The following is a 15,993-nucleotide window of genomic DNA, read 5'->3' as shown; positions in this document are numbered from 1 at the left end:
CTGCTAAATTTGGTATAAACTAGTAGTGTAGACCAGGGCACAGAGCGGGATTAGACCAGTGGTTCTCAAACTTTTTTTTACATGGACCACTTGAAAATTGCTGAGGGTCTTGGCGGACCACTTAATGATCTTTTCAAATGTTGTTTGTACCGTTAGCTAACTATTGTAAAGTGCTTTGTATAAAAGCGCTATATTAAAAAAACCTTAATATTAACATTTTTTGTTCTAGAAATAAAAGCTCACAACTCATATTTTAATATCAGTAGTCTTACCTTTCTAATGCATTGGATGTGCCCTCTCTCCCCCAGTGCAGAAGCCCCCAAGTTGGGGCTGAGAAGGAGAGGGGGTGTCTCTCCCTCGCCACAACAGCCAAAGAGCTGAGGCTGAGAAGGAGGGCCATCTCTCACCAGCAGCTGCAGCCCTGGAGCTGGGAAATGTCACCTCTTTCTCTGGCCGCAGCAGCCCTGCATGTCCCAAATTCCCCCCACCCCCTCTTCTCACCCCACTGCCTCCTCCCACCTACCCCCATTCCCCCCAAGGCCACCACCTCACCTTACATATGTGTCTTCTCTAGGGTCCAGGTATCTAATTAGTGGAACTATCTGTGGACCATCAGTGGTCCACAGAACACAGTTTGAGAACCTTTAAATCAGCTTCTGTATCCAATGACTGGAAGATAGCTAATGTAATGCCAATATTTAAAAAGGGCTTTAGAGGTGATCCCGTCAATTACAGATCGATAAGTCTAATGTCAATACCGGGCAAATTAGTTGAAAGAATAGTAAAGAATAAAATTGTCAGACACATAGAAGAACATAAATTGTTGGGCAAAAGTCAACATGCTTTCTGCAAAGGGAAATCATGTCTTACTAATCTATTAGAGTTCTTTGAAGGGGTCAACAAACATGTGAACAAGGGGGATCCAGTGGACATAGTGTACTTAGATTTCCAGTATCAGGGGTAGCCGTGTTAGTCTGTATCCACAAAAACAACAAAGAGTCCAGCGGCACCTTAAAGACTAACAGATTTATTTGGGCATAAGCTTTCGTGAGTTAAAAACCCTCACTTCTTCAGATGCATGGAGTGAAAATTACAGATGCAGGCATTATATAATGACACATGAAGAGAAGGGAGTACCTCACAAGTGAAGAACCAGTGTTGACAGGGGCAATTCAATCAGTTAGATTTCCAGAAAGCCTTTGACAAGGTCCCTCACCAAAGATTCTTCCGTAAATTAAGTAGTCATGGGATAAGAGGGAAGATCCTTTCATGGATCGAGAACCGGTTAAAAGACAGGGAACAAAGGGTGGGAATTAATGGTAAATCCTCAGAATGGAGAGGGGTAACTAGTGGTGTTCCCCAAGGGTCAGTCCTAGAACCAATCCTATTCAATTTATTCAGAAATGATCTGGAGAAAGGGGTAAACAGTGAGGTGGCAAAGTTTGCAGATGATACTAAACTGCTCAAGATAGTAAAGACCAAAGCAGACTGTGAAGAACTTCAAAAAGATCTCACAAAACTAAGTGATTGGGCAACAAAATGGCAAATGAAATTTAATGTGGCTAAATGTAAAGTAATGCACATTGGAAAAAATAACCCCAACTATACATACAATATGATGGGGGCTAATTTAGCTACAACGAGTCAGGAAAAAGATCTTGGAGTCATCATTGACAGTTCTCTGAAGATGTCCACGCAGTGTGCAGAGGCGGTCAAAAAAGCAAACAGGATTTTAGGAATCATTAGAAAAGGGATAGAGAATAAGACAGATAACATCTTATTGCCCTTATATAAATCTATGGCACGCCCAGATCTTGAACACTGTGTACAGATGTGGTCTCCTCATCTCAAAAAAGATATACTGGCATTGGAAAAGGTTCAGAGAAGGGCAACTAAAATGATTAGGGGTTTGGAATGGGTCCCATATGAGGAGAGATTAAAGAGGCTATGACTTTTCAGCTTGGAAAAGAGGAGACTAAGGGGGGATATGACAGAGGTATATAAAATCATGAGTGGTGTGGAGAAAATGAATGAGGAAAAGTTATTTACTTGTTTCCATAATATAAGAATTAAGGGCCACCAAATGAAATTGATGGGCAGCAGGTTTAAAACATATTAAAGGACGTTCTTCAAACAGGGCACAGTGAACCCATGGAACTCCTTGCTTGAACAGGTTGTGAAGCAGGGCCGGTGCAACCATTTAGGCGACCTAGGTGGTCGCCTAGAGCACTGGGACTTGAGGGGCGCCATTTTCGTCAGCAGCGACTGCGGCGGCCGGATCTTCAGCCACCCCCGTCGCCCGGCATTTAGGCGGAGGGAGCTGGGGTAGGGGAGCGCGGGGAGGGCTGCCTGCAGCAAGTAGGGGGGTGGGGGCGGCATGCAGGGGAACTCCCCGCCCCAGCTCACCCCTGCCCCGCCTCCTCCCCGAGCACGCCATGGCTGCTTCACTTCTCCTGCCTCCCAGGCTTGCGGTGCCAATCAGTTTAGGCGCCGCAAGCCTGGGAGGCGGAAGAAGTGAAGCAGCGACGGTGTGCTCGAGGTGCTCGTGCTCATAGCAGGGGTGAGCTGGGGTGGGGGGGGCACCTCAGGGCCAGGGCTGGCTCTTGGGGCGTGCTTGGGGCGGCATGCCACGGGGGGTGCTCTGCCTGTCGCTGGGAGGGCGGCAGGTGGCTCCGGTGGACCTCCCGCAGGCGTCCCTGCAGAGAGTCCGCTGGTCCCGCGGGCTCCGGTGGACCTCCCGCAGGCATGCCTGCAGATGCTCCACCGGAGCCGTGGGACCAGTGGACCCTCCGCAGGCACGTCAGCAGGAGGTCCACCGGAGCCGCGGGACCGTGCTTAGGGCGGCGAAATTCCTAGAGCCGCCCCTGCTCAGGGCGGAGGGTAGGGGTGGGGAGCTGCCGCAAGGGGGGTGCCTCAGGGTGGAGGAGGGTAGCTGCCGCGGGGGGGAATCTCAGCACGGAGGGGGAGAGCTGCCGTGAGGGGAGGAGGGCCCCTCAGGGTGGGGGCGCAAGGTGGAAGTTTCACCTAGGGCGCGAAACATCCTTGCACCGGCCCTGTTGTGAAGGCTAGGACTATAACAGGGTTTAAAAGAGAACTAGATAAATTCATGGAGGATAAATCCATTAATGGCTATTAGCCAGGATGGGTAAGGAATGGTGTCCCTAGCCTGTTTGTCAGAGGGTGGAGATGGATGGCAGGAGAGAGATCACTTGATCATTACCTGTTAGGTTCACTCCCTCTGGGACACCTGATATTGGTCACTGTCGGTAGACAGGATACTGGACTGGATGAACCTTTGGTCTGACCCAGTATGGCAGGGCCGCCCAGGGGATTTAGGGGGCCTGAGGTCTTTGGCGGCGGGTCCTGGAGTGGAAGGACCCCCCGCCGACAAATTGCGGCTGAAGACCCAGAGCGGAAGAAGCTCCGGGGGTCCGGGCCCAGCGAGAATTTTCCGGGGCCCCCAGAGCGAGTGAAGGACCCCGCTCCAGGGGCCCTGAAAAACTCTCGTGGGGGCCCCTGCAGGGCCCGGGGCAAATTGCCCCACTTGCCCCCCCCTCCCCTCGCCTCCGGGCGGCCCTGCAGTATGGCCATTCTCATGTTCTTATGTTAACCTCTGGCTTAGACATTTTAACATGAAGTTCCCTGAATAGGCAGCTATCCCATTTTCATAACTACAAGCGTCACATTCATCCCCCAGAAGAAGGGTTCCCCTCCCAGAGTGAAGGCAGGGACTGAGGTATAGCTCTTACAAACGGTACACATACCCCAGCCAGCCGCCCCTCTGACACTGATCTGCAGCTTGTGTGAGTCGCCCACCCATACCCAGGGGCTGCTCGCGGAGGCGGACACCCCCACACTAGAGGGCTCTGGTCACTGGGAAGGGAGGAGAAGCTGCTTTTGTCTCTCCTTCTCTCAGCCTCATTTGGGCTCACCATTTTGGAGGCTGAACTTCCTGGGTCAGAGGCAGCCGCTGGTGCATCCGGGAGCTCGGGCTGAGCCGCTGCCACTCCCCAACGGGGTGAGTCCTTCCCTACCGCCTCTCTGTGCCCAGCTCGGGGTGACTTTCTCCGGGGGATGGCAGCCCCAGGCTCTGCCGACACCAGCTCCTGAGCCGGAGCCTGCAGGTGAGGGGAGAGACCTGGGGGGAAGGGCTGGGGCCGGGCAGGAAAGTGACTCTGCGCCAACGGCCCCTCCTCGCCCCAGCTCTGCTCCCAGAGGAGCTGCGAGTCCCAGAGCTGCTGCCCTCCCTGGCCCCCTCCTCTCCCGAGCCAGGCCTGGGACCGAGTGGAGGGGAGAGGGGGCAGGAGGGAGACGGAGGAGAGACTGGAAGGGGCAGCAGGAGTAATAAGTGGGGAGGGAGGTTCTCTACTCCCAGCCCTGCTCAGCTCCATTCACTGCAGCATCCCGGGGCAGATTTACTCCAGTCCTTGCAGTGAGGCTGGGGTGGAAAATGAAGGAGACAGATCAAAAATCCAGGGAAGATATTGTCTGTCTGATGTGCAGGGCCCCTGGGAACCAATCCTGGCCCTGGAAGAGTGGATAGTGTTCGAACATCACCAGGGCTTTTCTGACTGCACCTCTTAGCCCTGCTGAGCCTGAAAAGGGGTCTCCTCTGCTCCCAGGAGCAAGGAGGCCAGAGGAGGTGAGGACAGAGGGTTTGGAGGAGGCCACATGGGAAGCAATAGGGGAGCAGAACTGTGGAATTGTCGCTGGCACAGCAGGGTGACATTCCCTGGTTCAGGTTCCTTCAAGAGGTGTGTGCATTCACCAGGGAGACACTGGGGGTTTCACTCATGTGACAACGGGAAAGCATCATAGAGTCAGTTGTCCAACGCTGGACAAAGAGCTCTGCTAGAATAAGAAAAACAGCCTGATTCCTGATCAAAGGGAGTGGAGCTGCCAGCTTGCAGTTCCTATGTCTGAGCAGGTGGGATTGTTCTAATGCAGGAGATACTTGCTGTTTCAGGGGCTGGTGACCTTCGAGAAGGTGGTTCTGTATTTCACCAAGGGGCAGTGGGAACTTCGGGACCCAGGTCAGAGAGACGTCATGCAGGAGAACTATGAGTCCCTGATATTGCTGGGTAAGGCTTCCTTTCTTCTCACAAGAATGGGGAGATCTCTGAAGTGCTTGAGTCAGCTTCAGTCATTTGTGGTCAGAGCAGCACCGAGATCAGGGTCCCAGCATGCACATGGGGAGAGGAAGACCCTGCTCTGAAGAGCTCACAGTCTGACTGGAAAGATGCTCAAAGCATGAGAGGGGAAACAGAAGCACCTAGAGGGCAAGTAACTTGCCCTAGAAACAGGCCACATCATTCGCAGGGCTCGGAATAGAACTCAGGTCTTCTGCATCATAGGCTATGTCTACACAACAAGCTAGGGGTGTGGTTCTCCTGCCCATGTACACATACTCCTGCTAGTTCTCGTTGAGCTAGGGTGAGTATAAGTAGCAATGTAGCCACGATAGCAGCAGCAGAAACATGGCTGAACCCAGCCACGTACAAACCGGTGGGTCTGTATCCATGGCTCCGCTGCCGTTACCTAGGCTACTGTGGCTACACTGCTGTTTATACTGGCACTAGCTCAATGAGAGCTAGCATGAGGATGCGTCCACGAGTAGGAGAATCACACCCTGAGCTTGTCGTGTACATAGTCATAGGCTAATGTCCAATCCATTGGCCCACACTGCCTCCATATGGGCTCATCATCCTTTTGGATGGAGTGATAGTGACCCCTGTGGGTGCACCTTCACTAGGAAAAAGGTGTGTTCTTACCCTGAGTTAAAGTCTATGTGGGAGCTTAATGGCAGCCTTGAGCTACTAAGTCCTGTGAAAACTACAGCCTACCTTCACTCATTTTATCTTGTTAGTTAATCTGAGGTGCCTAACTTGAGTTAAGACCACACTTTTTGTCTGAGGGAAGACAAGCCCTATTAAATTTGCCTAACATTTTCTATTATAACTTTCCATCTTCGGTTGATTATTAACAAACTAACTGTTCAGGCTTAAATTTCCAGGGCTTTGGAGATGTGCTCCAGCTCCAGGCAAAAACCTGCAGCTCCACTGTTCCAGAGCTGCTCTGTGCTCCAGCTCCAGGCTCCGTTCCAAAGCCCTGGAAATTTCCCATGCTTGGAGGCGATGGCCATAAGATTGGAGAGATGCTTTTCATCATCTGTGTGAAAATGCAGCCAGTTTTGACAAAAAGTTATCAGCTGCAGAAAATTACCAGTATGGTTGCAAAAGAGGGAATTTCTTTGATTTTTTTTATTACAAAAAACCCTAGGATGTATAATACAAAATTATGTTAAAAGAATGTTATTAAGATTGCAAAATCAAGCACTCAAAAGTTAGGAAATGCCAGGATTAGGTTCAGCCCTCTTATGCATGATCACAGAGTTTTTTGCACAGGATCCTGCCTCATTCAGCGTTCAGGATGAATGCTGCTCACCAGACCTCTAACTATCCCAAAGGGTCTCCAAGAGCATTTCCTCCTCTGTTACAGGTTTACCTGAGTTCACCAGCAGCAGCAAGAGAAGGGACTTGATTAAAATTATGGAGCTTTTTAGTAGCATCTGTTTAATGAGTGTGTGACAAACTCTGATCTCTCCTCTTTCCTTTCTCCTGAGTAGACTTTCCGATTCCTAAACCCAACGTGATCTCTCGGATGGAAACAGTGGAAGAGCTGGGTATCCCAGATCCCCACGCTGCTAAGGAATGGGAGATCCTGAGAGTAGCCCCCACAGGTGAGGGGTTAGTATTAAACCAAGTAAGAAACCATTTGCAAATGGCACTAACAAGATTCCTACAAAGACACCATGAGCTCCCCAGTTCTACCTTGGGGTCAGGATTGTCCCCAGCAGGTGTCATATCCCCTCATAGCAGACATCACTCACAGCCTCCCACCCAGCCTGACTAATACCTAGCAATAACTCTCTTTCCTGAATGTTCAGATGGATTGTGGAGGCAGGATTGGTCACCTCCTCTCTCTCCTCTGAGGAAGGGCTTGGGGGGATTCAGGTTGGGATCCATGAAGGGACTTAGGCATTGCAATGCTGGGCATCACAGGGCCTAACTTTTAGGCAGCTAGTAAATTGCAGGAACAGTATTGTGATTCACATAAGAACATAACATAAGAACAGCCGTACCGGGTCAGACCAAAGGTCCATCTAGCCCAATATCTGTCTACCGACAGTGGACAATGCCAGGTGCCCCAGAGGGAGTGAACCTAACAGGTAATGATCAAGTGATCTCTCTCCTGCCATCCATCTCCATCCTCTGACAAACAGAGGCTAGGGACACCATTCCTTACCCATCCTGGCTAATAGCCATTTATGGACTTAACCACCATGAATTTATCCAGTTCTCTTTTAAACACTGTTATAGTCCTAGCCTTCACAACCTCCTCAGGTAAGGAGTTGCACAAGTTGACTGTGCGCTGCGTGAAGAAGAACTTCCTTTTATTTGTTTTAAACCTGCTGCCTATTAATTTCATTTGGTGACCCCTAGTTCTTGTATTATGGGAATAAGTAAATAACTTTTCCTTATCCAGTTTCTCCACATCACTCATGATTTTATATACCTCTATCATATCCCCCCTTAGTCTCCTCTTTTCCAAGCTGAAGAGTCCTAGCCTCTTTAATCTTTCCTCATATGGGACCCTCTCCAAACCCCTAATCATTATAGTTGCCCTTTTCTGAACCTTTTCTAGTGCCAGTATATCTTTTTTGAGGTGAGGAGACCACATCTGTACACAGTATTCGAGATGTGGGTGTACCATGGATTTATATAAGGGCAATAATATGTTCTCGGTCTTATTCTCTATCCCCTTTTTCATGATTCCTAACATCCTGTTTGCTTTTTTGACCGCCTCTGCACACTGCGTGGACATCTTCAGAGAACTGTCCATGATGACTCCAAGATCTTTTTCCTGACTCGTTGTAGCTAAATTAACCCCCATCATATTGTATGTATAGTTGGGGTTATTTTTTCCAATGTGCATTACTTTACATTTAGCCACATTAAATTTCATTTGCCTTTTTGTTGCCCAATCACTTAGTTTTGTGAGATCTTTTTGAAGTTCTTCACTGTCTGCTTTGGTCTTAACTATCTTGAGCAGTTTAGTATCATCTGCAAACTTTGCCACCTCACTATTTACCCCTTTCTCCAGATCATTTCTGAATAAATTGAATAGGATTGGTTCTAGGACTGACCCTTGGGGAACACCACTAGTTACCCCTCTCCATTCTGAGGATTTACCATTAATTTCTACCCTTTGTTCCCTGTCTTTTCACCAGTTCTCAATCCATGAAAGGACCTTCCCTTTTATCCCATGACAGCTTAATTTACGTAACAGCCTTTGGTGAGGGACCTTGTCAAAGGCTTTCTGGAAATCTAAGTATACTGCGTCCACTGGATCCCCCTTGTCCACATGTTTGTTGACCCCTTCAAAGAACTCCAATAGATTAGTAAGACACGATTTCCCTTTACAGAAACCATGTTGACTGTTGCTCAACAGTTTGTTTTTCTATGTGTCTGACAATTTTATTCTTAACTATTGTTTCGACTAATTTGCCCGGTACCGACATTATACTTACCGGTCTGTAATTGCCAGGATCACCTCTAGAGCCCTTTTTAAATATTGGCGTTACATTAGCTAACTTCCAGTCATTGGGTACTGAAGCCGATTTAAAAGACAGGTTACAAATCTTAGTTAATAGTTCTGCAACTTCACATTTGAGTTCTTTCAGAACTCTTGGGTGAATGCCATCTGGTCCCGGTGACTTGTTATTATTGAGTTTATCAATTAATTCCAAAACCTCCTCCAGTGACACTTCAATCTGTGACAGTTCCTCAGATTTGTCACCTACAAAAGCCAGCTCAGGTTTGGGAATCTCCCTAACATCCTCAGCCGTGAAGACTGAAGCAAAGAATCCATTTAGTTTCTCCGCAATGACTTTATCATCTTTAAGCGCTCCTTTTGTATCAGTGAGTTAGGCGCTGAGTTTCCCTGTGCAATGAATGGTTTGAGATAGCTGCCTAAAATTGGGATCCACAAATGCTAGCACCTCAGCTGAGCTTGCCAATGGGAGATGCCAACCAGAGGGGCGTGTGCTAAGCCCCACCCCTCTCTCAGAGATAGAGTCCAGGCTGCTGGGAGGTGCCTAGTGATGCACCAATGGGAACCCCTCTCCTGGAGTCAGTGGCTCAGAAGCCTAAGCTGTTTCTTGGGGCAATGAGGTAGGTGCTTATCTCACTTTACCCAAAACCTCCACCTTTAGACCAATGGTTAGAGCACTTCCCTGGGATGTGGAAGATGGAGGTTCAGTTTCCCCTCTGCTAGAGAGGGCAAAAGGATTTGCATAGGGGTCTCCCATGTCTCAGGAGGGTGTGCTAACCACTGAGCTGTGGGATAGTTGGAGGTGGGGCTCCCTCCATCTCTCATGGTGAAGCTGGCTGAAGAGTGGTTGGCGCCTGGGTCTCCCATCTCAGTGCCCTAACCACTGGACTATAGAGTCATTCTTTCTCTTTCTCTGTGGCCCAATGACTATTCCACTATGGATAAACACTTAAACAATTGTTGGGGAGGGAGCAAGAGGATGAGAGCACACACAAACACGAGACTGAGGTCAGGGCATAGAATCATAGACTATCAGGGTTGGAAGGGACCTCAGGAGATCATCTAGTCCAACCCCCATGCTCAAAGGGGGAACCAATCCTCAGACAGATTTTTTTTTTGCCCTAAATGCCCCTCAAGGATTGAATTTACAATCCTGGGTTTAGTAGGCCAATGCTCAAACCACTGAGCTATCCCTCCCCAGGCATCCACCTGTGAGACTCTGGGTCCAGTGCCCTTGCTCCAGTAACTTTAATCATTTATCCAGAGTGCAGCAGCTCCAATGGGAGAGATGGAAAGAGCACCTCCTGCCATTGCCAATCAGAATATCCCAGAGCTGAGTGGCTGGAGAACCCTTCTGAAAGGTGGGAGACCCCTGGTTCAAATCCTTTCTCCTCTTCAGGTGAGGAGAATTGAACTGGAGTCTACCATATCCCAGCTGAGTGCTCTAACCATTGAGCTAAAAGCTATAAAGTAGGTATTATCGCCACCTCCTCTGCTGGCTGGGATTTTGAATAGGATCTGATCTTGGGGGCCATCTACTGGATTGGGTGCCACATTCATGTAGGTGTCTGAACACCTGTCTTCCCCTGGTTCACTGGTCACTCTTGGGCTTCGGTGGAAGATGAGCATCCAGATGCCTAGAATGAGGCAGCCGTGCACATGGCCAAAGGCAAGAACATAGGCACCCAGGGAACTTTAATTTTAAAAAACTTCAGTGTCGAGTGAGCTTAGGTGACTGCAGGGTTCAGCAGGCAGTTTGTGAATTGCAGTGAAGCCAAAACTGGGACCTGGGGTTTAGGCACCTAAGTACCTTGGTGGATCTCACCGTCAGCATTTAGCCCTTCTGTTGTACCCACCTCCCCATTCCCATTTCAATGATTCCCTTTTCCCTGGGCACAGGGAGTGACTCCTGTCTGGATTCTCTCTCTGACCCAGCAGATGATGGGATGGGGAGTGAGCATGAGGAGGAGAATCTGGAGCAGGAAAGCCCTGAGATGGTGGAATTGGACATGATGTTGCTGGGAAGCGCTGAAGAAAACATTTTCCAGAGCCCTGAACTTGGAGAAGCCTGTGAGAGTCAGTGTGGACTGGAGAGGCAGCAGGAAAACCACTCAGATGTGAGACTAGGGATATCCACTCACCAAGGAGAAGGTTTTAAAGAATTCAACAACATCAGCATCAACCGGAGAACAGAGAAGTCAGGAACCCAGAAAACATGCACTGAGTGTGAGAAAACCTTTTCTTGGAGGTCAGAGCTGCTAATCCATCAGAGACTGCACACGGGGGAGAAACCTTACAAATGCCTCGACTGTGGGAAAAGTTTCACACGAAGCTCAAATCGTAATGCACATCAGAGGATCCACACAGGAGATAAGCCCTATAAATGCACTGAGTGTGGGAAAAGCTTCAGCCAAAGCTCACACCTGGTGAAACATCAGCGGCTGCACGTGGGAGAGAAGCCCTACAAGTGTACAAAATGTGGAAAAAGCTTCAGCTGGAGCTCAGACCTTATTGTTCACCAGAGAATCCACACAGGAGAGAGACCCTATAAATGCCTTGACTGTGGGAAGAGCTTCAATCGGAGCTCGAACCTTAACACACATCAGAGAGCCCACATGGGAGAGGGCCCCTACAATTGCACTGAGTGTGGGAAAAGCTTCAGTTACTGCTCCTCCTTCATTAGACACCAGAGAACCCACACAGGAGAGAAACCCTACAAATGCACCGAGTGTGGTAAAACCTTCTTCGAGAGCTCGGCCCTTATCAGGCACCAGAGGAGCCACACTGGAGAGATGCCCTACAAATGCACCGAGTGTGGGAAAAGCTTCTTTGAGAGCTCATCCCTTATCAAGCACCAGAGGATCCACACCGGAGAGAAGCCCTACAAATGCCCTGACTGCGGGAAGAGCTTCAAGCAGAGCTCATCCCTCATCAATCATCTGAGGACCCACACCGGAGAGAAACCCTACAAATGCACCGACTGTGGGAAAAGCTTCACTGTGAGCTCTGCTCTGATTAGACATCAGAGGATCCACCTGTGATAGACACCAACTGCCAATTTCCCTTCTGGGGCTTAGCCGCTGCTTACGTGAGGCCTGAAGATAGGTCTGCGAACCAGATCAGGCAGCTGTGGATCCTTTGAGGTGCTGGGTGTTGGAAAGGGCCCTCAGAAAGCCTGGGTGTTTGGTCTCTTGTTATTCATTCAGTGACCTTGTCCCAGTCTGTCACTGAACGGAGCTGCTTGGAGAAGGACTATGCTGTTTGGGATGATTCAGGCAGAGGCTAGATCTCACCAGGTGTCAGTATGGCACCGGGCGTGATGGGGCTCCAATCTCAGATGGGCTGTCTCGGTAATGCACATATTAACAATTAGAAAAGACTGGCCCTTATTTTCCTCTTTCCCTGGTGGTCTCCTCATCTTCCTCTCTCTCTCTTTCCCCTCTGTCCAGTCACTGGATTGAAGAGGACCCAGGAGAGTCCCTGAGAGAATGTACAAAGGTAAAGGAAAAAGCTGTGAATCTGAGCTGTCCAGTCAATGAAACACCCCCAGAGCCAGGGAGATCTGGGCATGAATGTGTTGTGTCCCAGCAGGTCTCCAGGAGGTGCCAGCTGGTTGGGGGCCTGCGGAGCTACAGGAGCAGAGGTGGCCAGCTGACAGAGGCAAAGCCAAGCCAGACATCAGGCTGATCTCCTGTGTGCTGGCATGTATTTGAAGGGACACTTCTCATGTATCCGTGGAGACCCAAGGGGCAAGTAATGCTCAGGATCTGATTGGATGGCCCAGTGAAGGATTCCTCTGTTTCTGTCTGTAACTAACTCAAAGGGCCCCGTGTCTAAACGCAGCTAGGAATCACATTTGGTCTTAGCCCCACAGTAACGTCCCTAACCCAGGCGACCCAGCGACAACACAGACACAGGTTGTAGTGAAGATGGAACCTTATCCAATCTTCCCTAAATGGGTTAAAAGCTCAGGCTTCAGACTGTGTACAAGGACATAACTAGACACCTTATGACCATGTTAAAGTCAGGTGAGGGGAATCTGCTGTAACTGGGACCTGAGTGATAAATGTTGTGTAGATGGGGCCTGGTGTCTACAACACGGTTTTTCCTTGCAGGTGGGGGGCATCAAAACCCTGTTAACAAGCCCAACTTGAAGCCTGGAACATGCCTAAGCTAGAGTATGGGCCTCTAACTTGTTTATTTGCCTGTCCACATGGGCAAGAAGAAACACTGTAATTCCACAATCTGGCCACAAACTTATTCAAACATGCTGGGCCAGAACCTCAGTGGGTGTAAATCAGTGTAGCTTTGACACCAATGGAGCGTTGTTGATTTACACTAGCTGAGGATGTGGCCAGGTGATTTCTGTAGGAGCTCTGTATCGGGGCTGTCTGCACTCTTTCCATTTTCTGCCTGCCCTAGTAAAGAAGCTTTGGTTACTGTATGTGTGTGTCTCTGTGTGTTTATTGGGAACCCAGAGGGACTGCAGCCAGGTGACTGAGGAGCCTGCAGCATTGGCCTCTGGGTGCATGTTGCGCATGGCGCATTGCCCAATGTTTGAGGTCCGAACAACCTGCAGCTCACAGTTTCCATTTATCTCTGAGTCATCCCTCGAGTCTCTCATTAAAACACTTTTCCCAAGGGGCCCATCAACTCCAGATCACATGATTGGAGCAGGTTTTCCCCTGGTTTGGGGAAAATTGGTGCCAACTCTGCCAGGACAAAGATGCCCTAAAGCCAGCCTAACACAGCATTGGCTGGTGTGGAGGCAGAGTAGCAACTCCTATACCACCTACCCTCTCTGTGGGTGGTGCAGAGACATGGCTACACTATACCCTGCCAGCCTCTGGCTGCTGTACTGACCCTTTGGGGGCATTGGCAACCCATACAAGTCAGGCTGGTCTAACCTGCATCTGGGGTCAAGTGCTCCTAGGATAGGGGAAACATAAAAGATTGCTTAAATCCACCTTTTCACCTCCCTTCTGAGTTGCACTGAACATGGGAGTCAAGCAATGTTCTCTCTAATTTTTGACAGGCTGTGTGCACAAAAAAATTCTTCTGTGCAAATTTTTGTGCGTGTGGTGTTTCGCCGTGTGCGCGGTGTTTAGGATCTGTGTGCACACGCGCACAGCTTAGAGGGAACAGTGGAGCCAAGGGTCAGAGCTAATAAGATGTTTTAAATAGTGGGACTCATACAACAGGTGCTAAATGCCATTGGTAGATCACACTAGCTTTTCAGCAGATCTCAAGCTTCATCCTGTCTCTGTCCATCATCTGTTCAGCTTGTTAGCTCTTTTAGGGCATGGTTCCTGCCTTTTGTAGAGTGTTTCAAAATGTTCTTTGTTGTTATTTATTTAATTTTCAGAATTTTGTTAAAGTCGGTGGTTCTCTGTTAAACGGGCTCTTGCTTTCATGCAGGGGAAAACTAAAATCAACCAAAAAGTGACTGTGCTGGATGCAGGAATCACTGGGTGAGGTTCTATGGCTTGTGTTATGCAGGAGTTCAGATTAGATGGTCATTAGGGTCCTTCTGGCTTTAACAGCTGTAAAAAGCTGTATAATAATAATAATTAATAATGAAGTCTCTGCCCTGCAGTGATGTAATTTGTCAGAGATGGAGAGCAAAGCATGCCCGAGGACTTTACAGTAGTTGTGACATCCCTGAATGAAGTGGCAAAAGCTCTGAGTGCAAGGCCTGCCTTGGTACTGACTGACTTGCTTATGAGTCCTGGGCTTCATTTTCCCCATCTGTGATCCCCTAGCCACCTGTGTAAAGAGCTGTTAGAGCAGTGGATGGAGAGTGTTTATATAGCCTCTCAATGGGATTATTATTACTCAGCTGCTGTATACAAGCAATGCCAGTTGACTGTTATCATCTCAGAACAATGGGGCCTATTGTGTAGCATGCTGGACTAGGACTCAGGAAGTCTTGGCTCTGCTGTAGGGCTGCTGGGAGACTTATGGCAAGTCATGTCCCCATCTATAAAATGGAGATGACTCTCGCCTCCTTTCTAAAGCATGTTGAGAGATGTATTTAAGAGCTGGGTATTGGCATTATTCAGAAGAGACTGAAATTTATGCTTCCCTATTGAGACTGCATGTCCCAGGTTTGCTGCTTTCTTTTGCTGTCTGCCTTGGGCACTAAGTGGGTTGTTGAAATCCCCAGACGTGGGCACCATACAGCTCATATTCTACAGGTACCCCAGCTCTAAACTGCAGCTGGATTTGCCTGGGATTCTGCAATGGGAGGCTGGGAGGCAGCACTCAGAGAATCACCTAGGTGTAGAGATGGCCTGTGTGCAGGTGTTGGGCATGAAGAGACACTCCACAAGGCATCCACTTCAGTCTCCAAGACATACTAAGCAGCCACATGTACCTCAGCTTCATCCAACTTGTGATCTTATGATAAATCAATCCCCGATAGATTGATTACTACCCGCTGATCAGGTGGGTAGTGTAGACGTGGCCTTAATGATAATAGTCACATAAACCAAAAATCACACCACACCAGAACGCTTCCAGTCTCAAGGGACTAGCCACTTACCCCAGATCAATGGGTTCTCCACATCTCACCCCAAAGACAACACTGGCACCCAATTCTATAGAAACCTAGCTGTAGGTTTATTAGCTAAGAAAAGGAAATGAGAATTATTGAGAGGTTAAAGCAGGTAAAATACACCTCTACCCTGTTATAATGTGACCCGATATAACACAAATTCGGATATAACGTGGTCATGCAGTGCTCCGGGGGGAGTGGGGGTGCGCTCTCCGGCAGATCAAAACAAGTTCAATATAACACGGTTTCACCTATAACATAAGATTTTTTGGTTCCTGAGGACAGCGTTATATCGGGGTAGAGGTGTATATGTACAGCAAAGTCACAGTTTGTAAGTCCAAATGGTAGTAGTAATGTAATGAACTGCCAGTTTCCCAAAAGTATTTCAGGGTACCCAGATAGTCTCTGGGAATCTTGGCTTTGTATCTGGTACCCTTCCCTGTAAGAGTCCATATAGTCCAGAGATGCAGGATCATTCCTGGAATCCATACATATAGCTTCTCAAGGAAAACAAGCTGATGGTGTCTCTACGCACATGGGCTTTTCCTTTGATGATGGTGAGTGAGGAATGCAGTTTGAGTCATTGGCCACCAGTTATCACCATAATGACCACTTGCTTTTCTGTTGAAGTCCTTCATTAGCATCCCACAAGATTTCTTTGTTGTTTACTTACAGGGGTATGCACAATATAAATGTTTGCTATTTCATTATAACAGGAACAAAGAGGTGAAAACAATACAAGTAACGTCCCATTAGTTTTCATGAATTTTAAACACCAACCATACTTATACAAATACCTTGATCTCTATTAATACACAAGTGAA

At 48.5% G+C, this 15,993-nt stretch overlaps 1 protein-coding gene across 8 annotated transcripts; it reads left to right on the top strand.

The window, feature by feature from the left end:
* The first annotated feature begins 3,828 nt into the window (after positions 1–3,828).
* On the top strand, positions 3,829–13,057 carry LOC123345976 (zinc finger protein 501-like). 8 transcript variants are annotated; one of them, XR_006572891.1, is made up of 6 exons: positions 3,958–4,124; positions 4,967–5,081; positions 6,626–6,739; positions 10,549–11,963; positions 12,063–12,111; positions 12,205–13,057. XR_006572891.1 is itself a non-coding variant. In XM_044983113.1 (4 exons), the coding sequence occupies exons 2-4, from the start codon at positions 5,048–5,050 to the stop codon at positions 11,652–11,654; spliced, it is 1,254 nt and encodes a 417-aa protein (XP_044839048.1). In that variant the 5' UTR covers positions 3,829–4,018; positions 4,967–5,047; the 3' UTR covers positions 11,655–13,057. The 8 variants fall into 8 exon arrangements, 3 of the variants coding, with proteins under 3 accessions (XP_044839048.1, XP_044839047.1, XP_044839049.1); XR_006572892.1 differs by having other exon boundaries at positions 12,202–13,057; XR_006572888.1 differs by having other exon boundaries at positions 12,063–13,057.
* Positions 13,058–15,993: the final 2,936 nt, after the last annotated feature.

Source organism: Mauremys mutica, chromosome 12 (assembly GCF_020497125.1).
Source record: "Mauremys mutica isolate MM-2020 ecotype Southern chromosome 12, ASM2049712v1, whole genome shotgun sequence".
In the NCBI taxonomy this organism is placed as follows: domain Eukaryota; kingdom Metazoa; phylum Chordata; order Testudines; family Geoemydidae; genus Mauremys; species Mauremys mutica.
Note: the sequence above shows the minus strand (reverse complement) of the source record. Positions and strands in the feature narration are given on the sequence as shown.